The following is a 20,411-nucleotide window of genomic DNA, read 5'->3' as shown; positions in this document are numbered from 1 at the left end:
TATAATATTAGAAATGCTACAGAGCTCCCACTCACTTTCTTGTAAATACAGGCTTCTCCAAAAGTCTGTATAAAACCATATGCTTTGATCACACTATCAAAATGTTTATTCCAACTCCGAGATGCTTGCACCAGTCCATAGATTGATCGCTGGAGTTTGCACACTATGTTAGCACTCTTTGGATCGATAAACCTTCAGGTTGCATCATATACAACTCTTCTTCCAGAAATCCATTCAGGAATGCAGTCTTTACATCCATTTGCCAAATTTCATAATCATAAAATGTGGCAATTGATAACATGATTCAGACAGACTTAAGCATCGCTACAGGTGAGAAGGTATCATCGTAGTCAACTCCTTGAACTTGTCGAAAACCTTTCGCAACAAGTCGAGCTTTGTAGACAGTAACATTACCATCAGCGTCTGTCTTCTTCTTGAAGATCCATTTATTCTCGATGGCTTGTCGATCATCGGGCAAGTCAACCGAAGTCCACACTTTGTTCTCATACATGGATCCTATATCAGATTTCATGGCCTCAAGCCATTTTGCGGAATCTGGGCTCATCATCGCTTCCTCGTAGTTCGTAGGTTCGTCATGGTCAAGTAACATGACTTCCAGAACAGGATTATTGTACCACTCTGGTGCGGATCTTACTTTGGTTGACCTATGAGGTTTGGTAGTAACTTGATCCGAAGTTTCATGATCATCATCATTAGCTTCCTCACTAATTGGTGTAATCATCATAGGAACCGGTTTCTGTGAAGAACTACTTTTCAATAAGGGAGCAGGTGCAGTTACCTCATCAAGTTCTACTTTCCTCCCACTCACTTCTTTTGAGAGAAACTCCTTCTCTAGAAAGGATCCAAATTTAGCAACAAAAGTCTTGCCTTCGGATCTGTGATAGAAGGTGTACCCAACAGTCTCTTTTGGGTATCCTATGAAGACACATTTCTCCGATTTGGGTTCAAGCTTATTAGGTTGAAGATTTTTCACATAAGCATCGTAGCCCCAAACTTTAAGAAATGACAACTTTGGTTTCTTGCCAAACCACAGTTCATAAGGAGTCGTCTCAACGGATTTCGATGGTGCCCTATTTAACGTGAATGCGGCCGTCTCTAAAGCATAACCCCAAAACGATAGCGGTAAATTAGTAAGAGACATCATAGATCGCACCATATCTAGTAAAGTACGATTACGACGTTCGTACACACCATTACGCTGTGGTGTTCCGGGTGGCGTGAGTTGCGAAACTATTCCGCATTGTTTCAAATGAAGACCAAACTCGTAACTCAAATATTCTCCTCCACGATCAGATCGTAGAAACTTTATTTTCTTGTTACGATGATTTTCCACTTCACTCTGAAATTCTTTGAACTTTTCAAATGTTTCAGACTTATGTTTCATCAAGTAGATATACCCATATCTGCTCAAATCATCTGTGAAGGTGAGAAAATGACGATACCGGCCTCGAGCCTCAACATTCATTGGACCACATACATCAGTATGTATGATTTCCAACAAATCAGTTGCTCGCTCCATAGTTCCGGAGAACGGCGTTTTAGTCATCTTGCCCATAAGGCACGGTTCGCAAGTACCAAGTGATTCCAAAAGTCCATAAGTATGGAGTTTCTTCATGCGCTTTACACCAATATGACCCAAACGGTAGTGCCACAAATAAGTTACACTATCATTATCAACTCTGCATCTTTTAGCTTCAATATTATGAATATGTGTATCATCACTATCGAGATTCAATATGAACAGACCACTCTTCAAGGGTGCATGACCATAAAAGATATTACTCATATAAATAGAACAACCATTATTCTCTGATTTAAATGAATAACCGTCTCACATCAAACAAGATGCAGATATAATGTTCATGCTTAACGCTGGCACCAAATAACAATTATTTAGGTCTAATACTAATCCCGAAGGTAGATGTAGAGGTAGCGTGCCGACCGCGATCACATCGACTTTGGAACCATTTCCCACGCGCATCGTCACCTCGTCCTTAGCCAATCTTCGCTTGATCCGTAGCCCCTGTTTCGAGTTGCAAATATTAGCAATAGAACCAGTATCAAATACCCAGGTGCTACTGCGAGCATTAGTAAGGTACACATCAATAACATGTATATCACATATACCTTTGTTCACCTTGCCATCCTTCTTATCCGCCAGATACTTGGGGCAGTTCCGCTTCCAGTGACTGGTTTGCTTGCAATAGAAACACTCAGTCTCAGGCTTAGGTCCAGACATGGGTTTCTTCTCTTGAGCAGCAACTTGTTTGTTGTTCTTCTTGAAGTTCCCCTTCTTCTTCCCTTTACCCTTCTTGAAACTGGTGGTCTTATTGACCATCAACACTTGATGCTCTTTCTTGATTTCTACCTCCACAGCCTTTAGCATTGCGAAGAGCTCGGGAATTGTCTTATCCATCCCTTGCATATTATAGTTCATCACGAAGCTCTTGTAGCTTGGTGGCAGTGATTGGAGAATTCTGTCAATGACGCTGTCATCCGGAAGATTACCTCCCAGTTGAATCAAGTGATTATTATACCCAGACATTTTGAGTATATGCTCACTGACAGAACTATTCTCTTCCATCTTGCAGCTATATAGAACTTATTGGAGACTTCATATCTCTCAATCCGGGCATTTGCTTGAAATATTAACATCAACTCCTGGAACATCTCATATGCTCCATGACGTTCAAAACGTTGTTGAAGTCCCGGTTCTAAGCCGTAAAGCATGGCACACTAAACTATCGAGTAGTCATCAGCTTTGCTTTGCCAGACATTCATAACATCTGGTGTTGCTCCTGCAGCAGGTTTGTCACCCAGCGGTGCTTCCAGGACGTAATTCTTCTGTGCAGCAATGAGGATAATCCTCAAGTTACGGACCCAGTCCGTGTAGTTGCTACCATCATCTTTCAACTTAGCTTTCTCAAGGAACGCATTAAAATTCAACGGAACAACAGCACGGGCCATCTATCTACAACAACATAGACATACAAAATACTATCAGGTACTAAGTTCATGATAAATTTAAGTTCAGTTAATCAGATTACTTCAGAACTCCCACTTAGATAAACATCTCTCTAATCATCTAAGTGATCACGTGATCCAAATCAACTAAACCATGTCCGATCATCACGTGAGATGGATTAGTTTCCGTGAACATCACTATGTTGATCATATCTACTATATAATGCACGCTCGACCTTTCGGTCTTAGTGTTCCGAGGCCATATCTGCATATGCTAGGCTAGTCAAGTTTAACCTGAGTATTCCGCGTGTGCAACTGTTTTGCACCCGTTGTATTTGAACGTAGAGCCTATCACACCCGATCATCATGTGATGTCTCAGCACGAAGAACTTTCGCAACGGTGCATACTCAGGGAGAACACTTAAACCTTGAAATTTAGTGAGAGATCATCTTATAATGCTACCGTCGATCTAAGTAAAATAAGATGCATAAAAGATAAACATCACATGCAATCAATATAAGTGATATGATATGGCCATCATCATCTTGTGCTTGTGATATCCATCTCCGAAGCACCGTCATGATCACCCTCGTCACCGGCGCGACACCTTGATCTCCATCATAGCATTGTTGTTGTCTCGCCAACTATTGCTTCTACGACTATCGCTACTGCTTAGTGATAAAGTAAAGCAATTACAGGGCGATTGCATTGCATAGAATAAAGCGACAACCATATGGCTCCTGCCAGTTGCTGATAACTTTGTTACAAAACATGATCATCTCATACAATAAAATATAGCATCATGTCTTGACCATATCACATCACAACATGCCCTGCAAAAACAAGTTAGACGCCTTCTACTTTGTTGTTGCAAGTTTTACGTGGCTGCTAGGGCTGAACAAGAACCGTTCTTATCTACGCATCAAAACCACAATGATAGTTCGTCAAGTTGGTGTTGTTTTAACCTTCACAAGGACCGGGCGTAGCCACACTCGGTTCAACTAAAGTTGGAGAAACTGACACCGGCTAGCCACCTGTGTGCAAAGCACGGCGGTAAAACCAGTCTCGCGTAAGCGTACGCGTAATGTCGGTCCGGGCCGCTTCATCCAACAATACCGCCGAACCAACGTATGACATGCTAGTAAGCAGTATGACTTGTATCGCCCACAACTCACTTGTGTTCTACTCGTGCATATAACATCAACGCATAAAACCTGGCTCGGATGCCACTGTTGGGGAACGTAGTAATTTCAAAAAAATTCCTACACACACGCAAGATCATGGTGATGCATAGCAACGAGAGGGGAGAGTGATGTCTACGTACCCTCGTAGACTGACAATGGAAGCACTGACACAACATAGAGGAAGTAGTCGCGCGTCTTCATGATCCGACCGATCCAAGTACCGAACGCACGGCACCTCCGAGTTCTGCACACGTTCAACTCAATGACGTCCCTCGAGCTCCGATCCAGCCGAGCTTTGAAGGAGAGTTCCGTCAGCACGATGGCGTGGTGACGGTGATGATGTTGCTACCGACGCAGGGCTTCGCCTAAGCACCACTATGATATGACCGAGGTGGATTATGGTGGAGGGGGGCACCGCACACGGCTAAGAGAGATCAACGTGATCAACTTGTGTGTCTAGAGGTGCCCCCTGCCCCCGTATATAAAGGACCAGGGGGGAGGAGGCCGGCCGGCCAGGAGGAGGCGCGCCAGGGAGGAGTCTTACTCCCACCGGGAGTAGGACTCCCTTTTTTCCTATTCCACCAAGGAGAGGGGAAGGAAGGGAGAGAGGGAGAGAAGGAAAGGGGCGCCCCCCCTCCTTTTCCAATTCGGACCACAGGGGAGGGGGCGCGCGGCCTGCCCTGCCTCCCTTCCTCTTCTCCACTAAGGCCCATCATGGCCCAATAAACCCCCCGGGGGGTTCCGGTAACCCCCCGGTTCTCCGGTAAATGTCTGGAACCTCCCGGAACCCTTCCGGTGTCTGAACATAGTCGTCCAATATATCAATCTTAACGTCTCGACCATTTTGAGACTCCTCTCATGTCCATGACCACATCCGGGACTCCGAACTACCTTCGGTACATCAAAACACAAAAACTCATAATACGATCATCATCAAACTTTAAGCGTGCGGACCCTACGGGTTCGAGAACTATGTAGATATGACCGAGACACGTCTCCGGTCAATAACCAATAGCGGAACCTGGATGCTCATATTGGCTCCTACATATTCTACGAAGATCTTTATCGGTCAAACCACATAACAACATACATTGTTCCCTTTGTCATCGGTATGTTACTTGCCCGAGATTCGATCGTCGGTATCTCAATACCTAGTTCAATATCGTTACCGGCAAGTCTCTTTACTCGTTCTGTAATACATCATCCCGTAACTAACTCATTAGTTACAATGCTTGCAAGGCTTATAGTGATGTGCATTACCGAGTGGGCCCAGAGATACCTCTCCGACAATCGGAGTGACAAATCCTAATATTGAAATATGCCAACCCAACAAGTACCTTCGGAGACACCTGTAGAGCACCTTTATAATCACCCAGTTACGTTTTGACATTTGGTAGCACACAAAATGTTCCTCCGATAAACGGGAGTTGCATAATCTCATAGTCATAGGAACATGTATAAGTTATGAAGAAAACAATAGCAGAATACTAAATGATCGAGTGCTAAGCTAATGGAATGGGTCAATTCAATCACATCATTCTCCTAATGATGTGATCCTGTTAATCAAATGACAACTCATGTCTATGGTTAGGAAACATAACCATCTTTGATTTAACGAGCTAGTCAAAGTAGAGGCATACTAGTGACACTCTGTTCGTCTATGTATTCACACATGTATCATGTTTCCGGTTAATACAATTCTAGCATGAATAATAAAAATTTATCATGATATAAGGAAATAAATAATAACTTTATTATTGCCTCTAGGGCATATTTCCTTCATACGCAGGAAGCTTCATCGTCTACAGTCCACCGCCCCCGCTTGAACCACACTTGCGCGCCAGTTTCTCGCGGCACCGAGCGAAATTTTTTTGCCACCGCAGAAATATCTATCTCCCCGCCCCCTCCCTCCCACCAAAAGCCACATTTCCACTGTTCCTCCTTGCTTTCCAAGTTCAAACCTTCACTACTGCTTACTGGGAGCTCAGCCTCCTCGCCGGCGACCCTTCTTCTTGCAGCGCCGCCTCCTCGCTGGCTGCCCTTCTTCTTGCAGCGCCGCCTCCTCGGTGGCGACCCTTCTTCTTGCAGCGCCGCCTCCTCGCCGCCGGCCCTTCTTCTTGCTACGCGGCCTCCTCGCCGCCGACCCTTCTTCTTGCTGCGCGGCCTCATCGATATGGTCAGGTAATCCACACCCCACCCACACCATCCTCCTCCTTTCCTGTCCCACATGCCCCGACCGACGGAGCGACACCTTCCACCAAAATCACTGCCCCCCTCCTCCAATTAAGCACCGCACACAGCCATTTTGCATGCAGTATAATGTGGAGCTCAGTAGCATGCACCGCATGCACGAATGAGGTCGCTATGGCTCCCATGCGTGTCGACCGCCAGATCTTGGAGGAGCACCTCGTCTTCGAGGCCACCGTCGACACCGCCATGCAGTTGTCTACATTAAAATATAGTTCGTGATGTTTTCTTGATGCCACCGCCAGTGCCTTCTAGTGATTTGTCCTCTGTAATGTTAATATGCAATCTGATGTTCAGTTAACAGTTTGGTCCTCTGAAATGTAATGTTCAGTTAACACTTTGATCCAACAATTGCTACATTTTGTAGTACTGTTCTCAAGCATTCTTTGTTTTGTTAACTGTCTTATCTTCTAGTACATGTTTCTATTCTGCAATGTCGTGCTCAGTTAAGTATTTTGGTTCATCGGTCTGCTGTCCATTTAACTGTTTGGTTCAGTCCTGCAATTTGATTTTCATTTGCTGTGGGTACAATTTTGTATTGTTATGCATGTGAGACCAATCGAATTTGGCTGTACTCAATACATATTCTACTGATAGTATGGCAACTCTCAATTAACCTGATCAAGATCTTCCTTATGTGTGTTGTAGGGAAACAATGGGAGACACTACGGTTTACCATCGAGGTTTGTTCAAGCAGGGTCCTTTGGCTAATAGCACATTATTGTGCAGTTGCAGGAATCATTCTAATATTTAGGTTTCTTACAATTTGGTCTTGCACATGTAGGTCCTGCTGTCAGAGGCTTAGACCCACTGTTCGACCCATTTTGCATGTGGGGAAATGAGATGTCCATGAATATCAGTCAAGTCAAGAAACTCAGAAAGACTCTTAGGATGAAGAAACTTGCGACGAATAACAGCAAGATCTTTGTTTGCACAATGAAGAAGACATCAGTCAACTATAGGATGGTACCAACTCTTTTACCTTGTTTTTACCCCTTGCACCATTTCAAAATTTACAACAGCAATTTATGCATAGCTTTGTTTTCAGTACTTTTCAAAGCAGTTCACCGATGATTACCTCTCAAACCACCTGCATGGTCAAGAGGCGAGGAAGGTATTCATTCACACCCATGGTACAATATTGAAGTCTTGCTGAAGAGGACGAAGGTTGGGCGGGCAATTATCCATAGCCACTGGCCTAAAGTTGCAAGGACATTCAACATCACTGAAGGCTCAATATTTGCCTTTCGCTTCTGCAGTTTCCCATATGAGATTCATCTGTCTATTTACCGTGTATGATGCTACTTTCCAAAGGTTTTTGATGCTGCATGTGAAACTTGGTGCTGTTGTGTAATGGCGTAACTGAGTGCCGAAGCTATCTGATGTAATTCGATTATGAAATCCTGGTTGCCTTCATACGGATATGAAATATCTTGCGTGTTTTATAAGAAATATCAGTTTGATTAGTACATGGATTATCAATAATAGGCTAATTACCCTACTTATTGGGGTTTTCTATTGCAGACGGTTACTCAGGCAGCACCGTGGGCGATGAACTCAACCAACCCGCACGGTTTCTAGAAAGTAGGCGTGTTCCATCAACTAACAATCACACACGGCTTCCGGCAGCAAACTGTTTGCGTTAGGCCACCTTGCACAAACGTTTCCACACAAAGAACTGTGTGTGATATACGTACCTACGGAAATGTTTTTCTAGGATTCATCGTGTGGGGTTTACATACCTACGGAAATGATTTTCTGGGATTCACCGTGTGGGATGTACATACCTACGGAAATGATTTTCTAGGATTCACCGTGTGGGATGTACATACCTACGGAAATGATTTTCTCGGATTACCGTATGGGATGTACATACCTACGAAAATGATTGGGTTTCGATGCCTCGCCCGATCGCACACGGCCCCAGCATGGGTCCCAGGAGGGCCTATCCCTGACGATTTCTAGGTCGTGTGGGAAGGACCCCCCTATCTCTCACACTCACTTGGCGACGGTTCCAAATGCCGTCACAGAAAGTGGTTAAAAATCATTTGTTTAGCACGTCGTTGTACCAGTGTAGGCCAGCTTCAAAGTCGCGACTGGTATGAAGGCGGTTCAAATAGCCCGCATGAATCTCATGGGCATTAAACTGGGCATAGCTTTCCAAATCTAATTTCCACTTGCCTTTCTCAGCAGCTGAAAATTCATCTTTGGCGATGTGTTTAGATAAGACAGTGGGGTTGCCCGGCTCTGTATAACCAACCCCGGTGACAATAACATCTTCAGCCTCTTCTTCAGCGGGCTTGATGGGACTTGGCGTCTTAGCATTAGCCAGGTTAACATACATGGAATCCATTGTAATGTTGTGCTCTTCTGGCGGCGGATCAGCAGCAGCAGCTTCAGGAGTCTGATGAGAAGCTTCTAACATCATTTTCTTCTCCGAGTCAGTAGCCTTGGGATCTTCAGTCGGTTTATTTACCTTCATCTTCTTGTTGGGCTTGGCTATGCCACTAGAAATAAGATACATGACGGGGTTAATATATCAAATGTGTAAGTGTTAAAGCAAAGAAGTTTAATGTTCTCACCCGGGGGCGACTTTGAAAAGAGGAATCTGAGTTCCAGTTGAGTCGTCGGAAGAAGAGTGAGAAGTTCCCTCGTAATTTGAATCGAATGGATTAAGCGGTTGACGGATAAGACACGCCTTAGGAAAGGAGAGGGTTGAAATTTGTGGCACCTCATTCCGGCGTTTCCGAGGAGCCGGCGTGTTGGGTAAACCGGAGGAGAGATTCCCACAGCCACTGTTTGGGGTCGTGCGGCGAACTTCATGTTGTTGTTTCTTCAAAATAAAGTTGGGATCCAGGTAAGCTAAAGGGTGAGAAAACCTTACTTTTCGACTCGCTTGATGAACTTTCTGTCTTGGCAGAGGTTCTGAGTTGGAGGAAAGGATAGTTACCTCTTCACCATCTGCGTGGCTAGCCTCCGCATCATCCTGATAGCAATCGGTGTCAATAAGGTGTATAAAAAATGAGCCAAGGGAGTCAAGTTCTACCTCCGACTCATCATCCGGAGTAAATGGATCAGTTGCATCTGCCTTCTTTTTGGCAGGCTTCTTGGAAGCCTTGGTCTTGGTTCTGACCTTCTTGGCCGGCTTATCTTGGAGTTTCTTGTTCCAAAAGGGGGAGTCAGCCTGCGGAAATCAAGTGATTATGAGAAGACAATTCATGCAAATAAGGAAGGAGTTAGAAGTTACTCAAAATACTTACAGCTGGAGGTTTGTTAAGGGTGCAGAAGGGATTCAACCCTATTTTGTTGCAAGTTTCCAAGCTCTCATTAAGCAGCGTTTTGGTCATCCTATTGATCTCATCATCGTTCAGTCGCATTTGGCAATGACGTTGTGGATCCTTGACATCACATGTATATTCACACATTAAACCGGGCTAGCGGCTCAAGGAAAAAATTCTCCAAGCAACCCAACATTGAACTAGATCGACTCCAGTCAAACCATTGACCATTAAGGCTCTGATCTTTGAAAAAATGGGCATATACTTGGCCCGTTCTTCTGTGCTAATCCATTCTAGGAGAGGGTGTCAGTTGCTAAGTCGGTTTGCGCAGTAACTCGGCAGAGGATTTTCACCTTCTGGAGATGTGTCGTGGCAGTAAAACCAAGTCTGGTTCCAGTCCTTAGGATGACTGGGAGGTGCGGCGGTAGGAAAAGTGGCTTCTTTCCACCTCTAAATTGAAATGCCACCTAGTTTGAGGTTGGGCCCATCTGTGAACTCGGTTTGGCGGTTCAAGTAATAGTATTCCCTGAACAATTCTACGGTTGGCTCTTGTTGAAGGTACACTTCGCAAAACTTGAAAGTTGCAGATATTTGAAACAGAGTTGGGCCCGATATCTTGAGGATGAATTTGGAAGAAATGCAGCACATCACGAAAGAATTTTGAGTCGAGCGAGATGAACCCCCGAAGCATATGATCAATAAAAACTATGACCTCGCCTTCTCTTGGATCAGGGGTGGTCTCTGTTCCTGGGACTCTCCAGTGGATAACATATTTTGCAACTAAGGCACCCACTTGGACATACTCATTCAGCGTTTGTTCTATGACCCGGGAGGTGACCCAGTTGCATGAAATAGCGGTTTTGGTCATTTTGTTGATGAAAAGCCTAGAAAGGAAAATATTGTCGGGTTAAGGTTATGCTGATTAAGCCGTCTGCTACCTCTTGAGCATGCGTTGGTTTTCCCTTGAAGAGGAAAGGGTGATGCAGCAAAGTAGCATAAGTATTTCCCTTAATTTTTGAGAACCAAGGTATAAATCCAGTAGGAGACTACGCACAAGTCACCTAGTACCTGCACAAACAATCAAGAACCTTGCAACCAATGCGACAAAGGGGTGGTCAATCCCTTCACGGCCAATCACAAAAGTGAGATCTGATAAAGATAGTAAGATAAATATTTTTGGTATTTTTGTTGTATAGATTGGAAAGTAAAGATTGCAAAATAGTAAACGAGATGCAATGTAAATAAAAGAGATGCAATATAATAAGAAAGAGACACGGAGGCCATAGGTTTCACTGGTGGCTTCTCTCAAGATAGCATGTATTACGGTGGGTGAACAAATTACTGTCAAGTAATTGATAGAAAAGCGCATAATTATGAAGTTATCTAAGGCAATGATCATGAACATAGGCATCACATCCGTGTCAAGTAGACCGAAACGATTCTGCATCTACTACTATTACTCCACACATCGACCGCTATCTAGCATGCATCTACAGTATTAAGTTCATAAGAACAGAGTAATGCATTAGGCAAGATGACATGATGTAGAGGGATAAACTCAAGCAATATGATATAAACCCCATCTTTTTATCCTCGATGGCAACAATAAAATACGTGCCTTGCAGCCCCTGATGTCACTGGGAAAGGACACCGCAAGATTGAACCCAAAGCCATGCACTTCTCCCATTGCAAGAAAGATCAATCTAGTAGGCCAACCTAAACCGATAATTCGAAGAGACTTGCAAAGATATCAAATCATGCATATAAGAATTCAGAGAAGAACCAAATCATATTCATAGATAAACTTGCTCATAAATCCACAATTCATCGAATCTCGACAAACACACCGCAAAAGAATATTACATCGAATAGATCTCCAAGAACATTGAGGAGAACTTTGTATTGAGAATCAAAGAGAGAGAAGAAGCCATCTAGCTAATAACTATGGACCCGAAGGTCCATGGTAAACTACTCACGCTTCATCGGAGAGGCTATGGTGTTGATGTAGAAGCCCTCCGTGATTGATTCCCCCTCCAGCGGAGTGCCGGAAAAGGCCCCAAGATGGGATCTCACGGGTACAGAGAGTTGCGGTGGTGGAAAATTGGTTTCGTGGCTCCCCCTGATGTTTCTAGGGTATAAGGGTATATATAGGCGAAAGAAGTACATCGGTGGAGCTCCGTGGGGCCCACGAGGGTGGGGCGCGCCTACCCCCTGGGCGCGCCCTCCTGCCTCGTGGCCGCCTCGCGGCGTTCCAGACTTCATCTCCAAGTCTCCTAGATTGCTTTCGGTTAAAGAAAGATCCTCGCGAAAGTTTCACTCCGTTTGGACTCCGTTTGATTTCCTTATCTGTAAAACACTAAAATAGGCAGAAAAACAGAATTTGGCACTAGGCCTCCGGTTAATAGGTTAGTCCCAAAATAATATAAAAGAGCATATTAAAGCCCATTAAACATCCTAAACAGATAATATAATAGCATGGAACAATCAAAAATTATAGATACGTTGGAGACGTATCAAGCATCCCCAAGCTTAATTCATGCTCGTCCTTGAGTAGGTAAATGATAAAAACATAATTTTTGATGTGGAATGCTACCTAACATAATTTTCAATGTAATCTCTTTATTGTGGCATGAATGTTCAGATCTGTAAGATTCAAGATAAAAGTTTAATGTTGACATAAAAATAATAATACTTCAAGCATACTAACAAAGTAATCATGTCTTCTCAAAATAACATGGCCAAAGAAAGTTTATCCCTACAAAATCATATAGTCTGGCTATGCTCCATTTTCATCACACAAAATACTTAAATCATGCACAACCCCGATGACAAGCCAAGCAATTGTTTCATACTTTTGATGTTCTCAAACTTTTTCAATCTTCACGCAATACATGAGCGTGAGCCATGGACATAGCACTATAGGTGGAATAGAATATGGTGGTTGTGGAGAAGACAAAAAGAGGGAGATAGTCTCACATCAACTAGGTGTATCAATGGGCTATGGAGATGCCCATCAATAGATATCGATGTGAGTGAGTAGGGATTGCCATGCAACGGATGCACTAGAGCTATAAGTGTATGAAAGCTCAAAAAAGAAAACTAGTGGGTGTGCATCCAACTTCCTTGCTCATGAAGACCTAGGGCATTTGAGGAAGCCCATTGTTGGAATATACAAGCCATGTTCTATAATGAAAAATTCCCACTAGTATATGAAAGTGACAAAATAAGAGACTCTCTATCATGAAGATCATGGTGCTACTTTGAAGCACAAGTGTGGTAAAAGGATAGTAGCATTGTCCCTTCTCTCTTTTTCTCTCTTTTTTTTCTTTTTTTTATTTGGGCCTTTTCTCTTTTTATAGCCTCTTTTTTTCGTCCGGACTCTCATCCCGACTTGTGGGGGAATCATAGTCTCCATCATCCTTTCCTCACATGGGACAATGCTCTAATAATGAAGATCATCACACTTTTATTTACTTACAACTCAAGAATTACAACTCGATACTTAGAACAAAATATGACTCTATGTGAATGCCTCCGGCGGTGTACTAGGATATGCAATGAATCAAGAGTAACATGTATGAAAAAATTATGAAAGGTGGCTTTGCCACAAATACGATGGCAACTACATGATCATGCAAAGCAATATGACAATGATGAAGCGTTTCCTAATAAACGAAACGGCGGAAGTTGCATGGCAATATATCTCGGAGTGGCTATGTGATACGTCTCCAACGTATCTATAATTTTTGATTGCTCCATGCTATATTATCTACTATTTTGGGCAATATTGGGCTTTATTATCCACTTTTATATTACTTTTGGGACTAACCTATTAACCGGAGGCCCAGCCCAGATTTGTTGTTTTTTGCCTATTTCAGTGTTTCGAAGAAAAGGAATATCAAACAAAGTCGAAACGGAACGAAATCAACTGGAGAAGTTATTTTCGGAAGGAAAGCAACCGGAGGAACTTGGAGTGCACGTCAGGGGAGATACATGCTGCCCACGAGGGTGGGGGCGCGCCCACCCCCCTAGGGCGCGCCCCCCTGCCTCATGGGGCCCCCGTGGCTCCTCCGACGTACTCCCGGCTCCCATATATACCTACGTATCCTAAAACTTCCAGAACAGAAGATAGATCGGGAGTTCCGCCGCCGCAAGCCTCTGTAGCCACCAAAAACCAATCGGGACCCTGTTCCGGCACCCTACCGGGGGGGAACCCTCACCGGTGGCCATCTTCATCATCCCGGCGCTCTCCATGACGAGGAGGGAGTAGTTCACCCTCGAGGCTGAGGGTATGTACCAGTAGCTATGTGTTTGATCTCTCTCTCTCATGTTCTTGATTTGGCACGATCTTGATGTATCGCGAGCTTTGCTATTATAGTTGGATCTTATGTTTCTTCTCCCCCTCTTCTCTCTTGTAATGGATTGAGTTTTCCCCTTGAAGTAATCTTATCGGATTGAGTCTTTAAAGATTTGAGAACACTTGATGTATGTCTTGCCGTGCGTATTTGTGGTAACAATGGGATATCTCGTGCCACTTGATGTATGTTTTGGTGACCAACTTGTTGGTTCCGCCCATGAACTAATGCATAGGGGTTGGCACACATTTTCGTCGTGATTCTCCGGTAGAAACTTTGGGGCACTCTTTGAGGTTCTATGTGTTGGTTGAATAGATGAATCTGAGATTGTGTGATGCATATCGTATAATCATGCCCACGGATACTTGAGGTGACATTGGAGTATCTAGGTGACATTAGGGTTTCGGTTGATTTGTGTCTTAACGTGTTATTCTAGTATGAACTCTAGGGCTGTTTGTGACACTTATAGGAATGGCCCAACGGATTGATTGGAAAGAATAACTTTGAGGTGGTTTCGTACCTGTAGGATCGGAAGTATGTCTAGAGGGGGGGTGATTAGACTACTTGACCAAATAAAAACTATCCTTTCCCAATTTTAGTTCTTGGCAGATTTTAGCTATCTTAGCACAAGTCAAGCAATCTCCACACAATTCAAGCAAGCATGCAAAGAGTATATGAGCAGCGGAAAGTAAAGCATGCAACTTGCAAGAATGTAAAGGGAAGGGTTTGGAGGATTCAAACACAATTGGAGACACGGATGTTTTTGGCGTGGTTCTGATAGGTGGTGCTATCGTACATCCACGTTGATGGAGACTTCAACCCACGGAGAGTAACGGTTGCGCGAGTCCACGGAGGGCTCCACCCACGAAGGGTCCACGAAGAAGCAACCTTGTCTATTCCATCACGGCCGTCGCCCACAAAGGACTTGCCTCACTAGCGGTAGATCTTCACGAAGTAGGCGATCTCCTTGCCCTTACAAACTCCTTGGTTCAACTCCACAATCTTGTCGGAGGCTCCCAAGTGACACCTAGCCAATATAGGAGACACCACTCTCCAAGAAGTAACAAATGGTGTGTTGATGATGAACTCCTTGCTCTTGTGCTTCGAATGATAGTCTCCCCAACACTCAACTCTCTCTCACAGGATTTGCATTTGGAGGAAAGAAGATTTGAGTGGAAAGCAACTTGGGGAAGGCTAGAGATCAAGATTCATATGGTAGGAATGGAATATCTTGAGCTCAACACAAGGGTAGGTGGTTCTCTCTCAGAAAATGTGTATTGGAAGTGAAGATCTGTTCTGATGGCTTTCTCCACGAATGAAGAGTGGGTGGAGGGGTATATATAGCCTCCACACAAAATCTAACCGTTACACACAATCTGCCAAACTCGGTGGGACCAAATCGTTAAACTCGGTCGGACCGATTCAGCAAACCTAGTGACCGTTAGGATTTTCGGTGGGACTGAGATGCAACTCGGTAGGACCGATATGGTTAGGGTTAGGGCATAACGTAATCTCGGTGTGACCGATTACACAAACTCGGTGGGACCGATTTTGCTAATAAGCTAACCAGAGAGTTGGTCAGTAAACTCGGTGGGACCGATTCGCTCTTTTCGGTGAGACCGAAATGTTACGAATGGGAAACAGTGAGTTTACATTGCAATCTCGGTGGGACCGATCGCTCACTTCGGTTGGACCGAAACGTTACGAAGGGAAACAGAGAAATTGCAATCCCATCTCGGTGAGACCGAGATCCCTATCGGTGAGACCGAATTGCTAGGGTTTGTGGCAGTGGCTATGACATGTGAAACTCGGTGGCTCCGGATAGAAAGAATCGGTGGGGCCGAGTTTGACTTTTGGTTTAGGTCATATGTGGATATGGAAAGGTAGTTGAGGATTTTGGAGCATATCACTAAGCACATGAAGCAAAAGGCTCATTAAGCAACATCTCATCCCTTCTTAATAGTATTGACTTTTCCTATGGACTCAATGTGATCTTGGATCACAAAAACATAAAATTTAGAGTCTTGTCCTTGAAGTTTGAGCCAATCCTTTGTTCTTATAATTTTGAGGGATCCACTTTCCTCATCCATGCCATGCCATCCATTGAGCTTTTCCTGAAATATTCATCTTGGAATAATGTTAGCTCAATGAGCTATATGTTGTTAGGAATTACCAAAACCACCCAGGGATAGTTGCACTTTTAATCTCCCCCTTTTTGGTAATTGATGACAACATATAGATCAAAGCTTCGACAAATGATAATAGGAATCAAATATATAGTCGCTTTGAGAAGTATGTGATAAGTAAGAGCTCCCCCTAAATTTGTGCATATTTTAAGATTTGCTTTGGACTGCAAATGCACAAAGAGTTAGAATCATGGGTTACTCTTCCATGTCACATACATCTTGGTGGAGCGCTCAAAATGATAAGAATTAAATACATGCACTCATCACCAAGCAAAGTGAATGATCAAAATAAGGATAAACTGATAATAACATCCAACAAGCATTAAGTGTAGCTTATGATCAAATACATGATTATCAATGTCTCACAAATTACGGCATAGTATCTCAAGCACTCAAAAGCAAATAAAGTTCAACCAAGAAGACAAGAGAGAACAAATGCAGACTCTCTCTCTCTCTCGAAGCCTATGATCTATACATTTTTCTCCCCCTTTGGCAACAAGTTACCAAAAAGTTCATAGAAAATGCATAGTACTAAACTACTCTCAGGCTTGGTCTTCAGTTGGTGGAGTCCGGATAACGCCAAGGACGAAGGCTTTAGTAGAAGTGGTTGGAGCTGCTGGGGTAGGAGCTGGAGCTGGTGGATTTGAAGCTGTAGCTGGTGCAGAAGTGGTGGCTCTGGTGTCAGGAACTGGCATTGCAGATGATCTCTGAGCTCTGGGCACCCTGGCAAATGCATCAGTTGTGGTTTTTCCCTTCCTCTCCTGCATATCATCTTGTAGTTGTTCCACGGCAGACTGAATCTCTGTTACTTTCACATCCAGGTCATAGAACTTTTGTTCCATGATTCTTTCCAGGCTCTCTTGGTTTTGAGTCAGGGTGGCCAGTCCTTTCTCAATTCTCAGAGTGGATGCTATCAGGTAACTGAGCTGCTCCTGCTTGTTCTTCAAGAAGTACTCAGATGCCTCCTCTTGAGTTGGCATCTTGGCAGCTTTCTCCATCTTTGCCTTCTCCTTCTTTGCTTGAGCATGTGCGGATGAAGGTTCATTCTCATTCATGACAACCTGATTGTCTTCAAAGTCTGGATGGATGGGCAGGTGTTCCTTGTCCAGCAGGTATGTGCCTGTGCCCATCTTTGAGTTAATCAACTCCTGAATTTGTGGGGCATATCCACAGCTCCTCTTCTGATCAGCTGATGTCCTCTTAATGGTCTCTACCATGAGGCTCATCACCTTGAATTTCTGTGGCACATAAAATATGTGGAGCATGTTTATTGCATGGCCTCGGATCATCTTGTGATCACCTGACTTGGGCAATAGAGTGTGCCTTAGAATCCAGTTGATAGTGGGCAGCCCTGACAGAAGGTAATGCACTGAGCCAAATTTGAAAGTGTCAAGTGCTTTGTTTGGGATCTCCTTGTACATGTTGGACATGGAATTGTGATCCATCTTCTTCTTGGCATATATGTCCAGGTCATCTTCCTGCTCTTCTGGGGCATTGATCAGTTGTGCCCATTTAGCAACTGTAGACTAATATCTGGTTCCTTCTGACATCCACACTATCCTGCCATCTGGATAGAAGTGTGCTGTGGAGTAGAATTGCATGATGAGCTCCTCATTCCACTTTGTGAGCTTCTGCCCAACAAAGTCTGCAACTCCACAACCCTTGAAGCTGTCATACACTCCAGGATAGTGTTCTTCGTTCTCCTTGATGTATTCCCAATCAACCCATCTCATGTCACATACTATGGGCTTCTTATCCAGCAGCACTGTCTCATAAAAGTCTTGCTGTTCCTTGGTGTGAAACCTGTAATCCATAGTTGTTCTTCTCCTTGAAGCATATGGATCTGCTTCTCTCCACTTCTTCAGCCCTCAATCTCTTCTAATTTTCATGTCCTCAGCCACAGGATGAGCATCATTGTGGTCTGGGATCTTGGGCTTGAGCTTCCTGAGTACTTGTCCTTCTTCTTCTTCAACAATGTCAGGCACTGGGGCCTTGTTCTTTTCAGCATTAGATATGTTCCTGGTGTTCCTCTTAGGTGCACTCTTGGTCTTGGAGGCAGCTTTGGGTGCTTCCTTGGGCTTGGATGCAGTAGCCCCTGACCTTATGGCATCACTCATGAGCTTCTGTGCCTTTGGTGTTGGTGCAGCAACCTCTTCTTCCTCTTCTTCATCTGAGGAATGCTTTTCAAACTCAGCCATTGGATCAACCTTCTTGCACCATCTGCCCCTTTTTCTTTCCTTCTTTTCTTTCACAGCCTCATCTTCTCCAGTTGACTTGGAGGGTTTCTGAGAGGATGCCCTGGCTTTGGACATTGGCTGTCTCCCTGCTGTCCTTTTGATTTTCAGTCCTGGCTTTGTGGCTGCAGCTGAGCCATACTCTTTCTTGAGCACCTTCTTCTTGGATGTGGCTTCCTCTTCTGCCACATAGTCTTCATCCTCTGATTCAGAAGTTCTCTTCTTGCTTGCTCTAGTGGCAGCTTTACGCAGATTGCTTGGGGTGCTCCTGCTACCCTCATCAGAACTGCTAGAGGGACTAGTGCCCTCACTCAGATGAACCTGCTCCTCAGATCTGTTCTGGCTGTCACTTTGATCAAACATGTTGCAAATTCAGACTGCTGACCCTGTGAATAGTTTATAGATGAGATAGAGTGGATGAGCATCACAAAATGCAGAGATTTTTGCAAAAGAATGAGTCAAAAACTTAGTTTTAGTTTTCCACAGAAAGCATTTCGGATCAACCGATTTGCAAACACAGTGATACCGAAGCAGCTTTTGGAACCAAAACAAGTGAACTCGGTCAGACCGAGTCACAGTTCGGTGGCACCGAGACTGCTAGGGTTTCACAAAGTCCTGAACTCGGTCTCACCGATTTGTAATTCTCGGTCGGACCGAGAACCACATGTGCAATGGCCGTGGCCGAATCGGTGGAACCGAGTTCCGCAACCCGGTGGGTCCGAGATGGTTTCGGCGGAAACCTAAACCTAAATTTTCGAATCTCAACTATTCTATGGATTGTTTTGACTGGATAGGAGTGTTTCAATCGTAGCAAGAATCATAAAGAACGCAATGTGCTAGGAATTGGACGGGGAATAGCACTGTGATCGAGTCCATACCCTAGTTCGGCGGCGGACTCGCTACGGCGACAACGGTGGAGACGAATTCCGTTGACGGCGGCGGAGACCAGCGACAGGAGGCGGCTGGCGACGAGGAGGATGATCCGGAGACCCAGGAGGCAGGGCGAGCTATGCGCGGGCGAAGAGGTTTCGGAGAAATTTCCAAAATTTTGCCCGTGAGTATATATAGCTCGACCCTGTCGGTGTGACCGAGTGGAACAACTCGGTGGCACCGAGATGCATAACTGTTGACAGGTATGGCAACCTGGTGTGACCGAAAAGTTCAAATCGGTTGCACCGAGGTGAAAACCTAGATCGACTTAGTGATCTCGGTATGACCGAAATGGAGGAATCGGTCAGACCGAAAAGCACAAAGAAGTTTTGGAAGTTTAAGTCTATGACAAATCGGGGACTCCGAGTGCTCCTCACATAGAGTGGTTTGAATCTGACTTGATCAAATTTTGTGATATAGCATGAATAGAGTTTGAGACGAGAAAAGCATAGATAGCTAGAGAAGGTTCTTAGGCATTCTTGTCCATCCACTTGGCAAGGAAAGTGGATGTCCTCGAATGAGTAAAATATGCTTTCAACATGCTCACACAATAAAATGGCAATTGAAATATGTGGCAAGGCATGCACAACCAATTCTAGCATCTATCAAGCAATTGGCGATGACTAGGTCATCTATATATGAGTATATTGACTTAGGAGTCAAATGAGAACATGTGATCATAGGTCATACTCATCGTTTAAGCACAAGTGGGGTTACCACTTTTACATAAAGTGTTGTTATGTTCACATCATTAGAGTTGCTTTAGCTCAATTCTTAGAGTAAAGCTCCCCCTAGATGTGATATCCCCCCTAAGAGGGATGAACTAACCTTGGGTTTTGTCGACGATGACTTCATGTAGATGTTGAAGATGTGGATGCTCAATTTTGACGTAGATCAATTGGAGTTATCCATTGGAGTGAATTGCACTTTCAATACCTACATGGGTTAGTCCCACAAGGAACAAACAAGGATATCCATAGACATAGAGTGATGCACACACAAGATGATGTC

General features: G+C 44.2%; 1 protein-coding gene across 1 annotated transcript in view; it reads right to left on the bottom strand.

Moving 5' to 3' along the window:
* Positions 1 to 18,548, bottom strand: part of LOC147991565 (uncharacterized) — a 39,920-nt gene extending 21,372 nt beyond the window's left edge. The window contains exons 1-2 of the mRNA XM_087538727.1: positions 18,337 to 18,548; positions 8,497 to 8,924 (exon numbers count right to left, since the gene is read on the bottom strand). Coding sequence (XP_087394853.1) covers positions 8,497 to 8,924; positions 18,337 to 18,548 — 640 coding nt within the window. The remainder of the gene's footprint in view (positions 1 to 8,496; positions 8,925 to 18,336) is intronic.
* Positions 18,549 to 20,411: the final 1,863 nt, after the last annotated feature.

The sequence above is a fragment of the Triticum urartu genome, chromosome 1A, assembly GCF_056163025.1.
Source record: "Triticum urartu cultivar PI428250 chromosome 1A, HENAU_Tu73, whole genome shotgun sequence".
NCBI lineage: Eukaryota > Viridiplantae > Streptophyta > Magnoliopsida > Poales > Poaceae > Triticum > Triticum urartu.
This window is presented reverse-complemented; position numbering and strand designations above follow the sequence as displayed.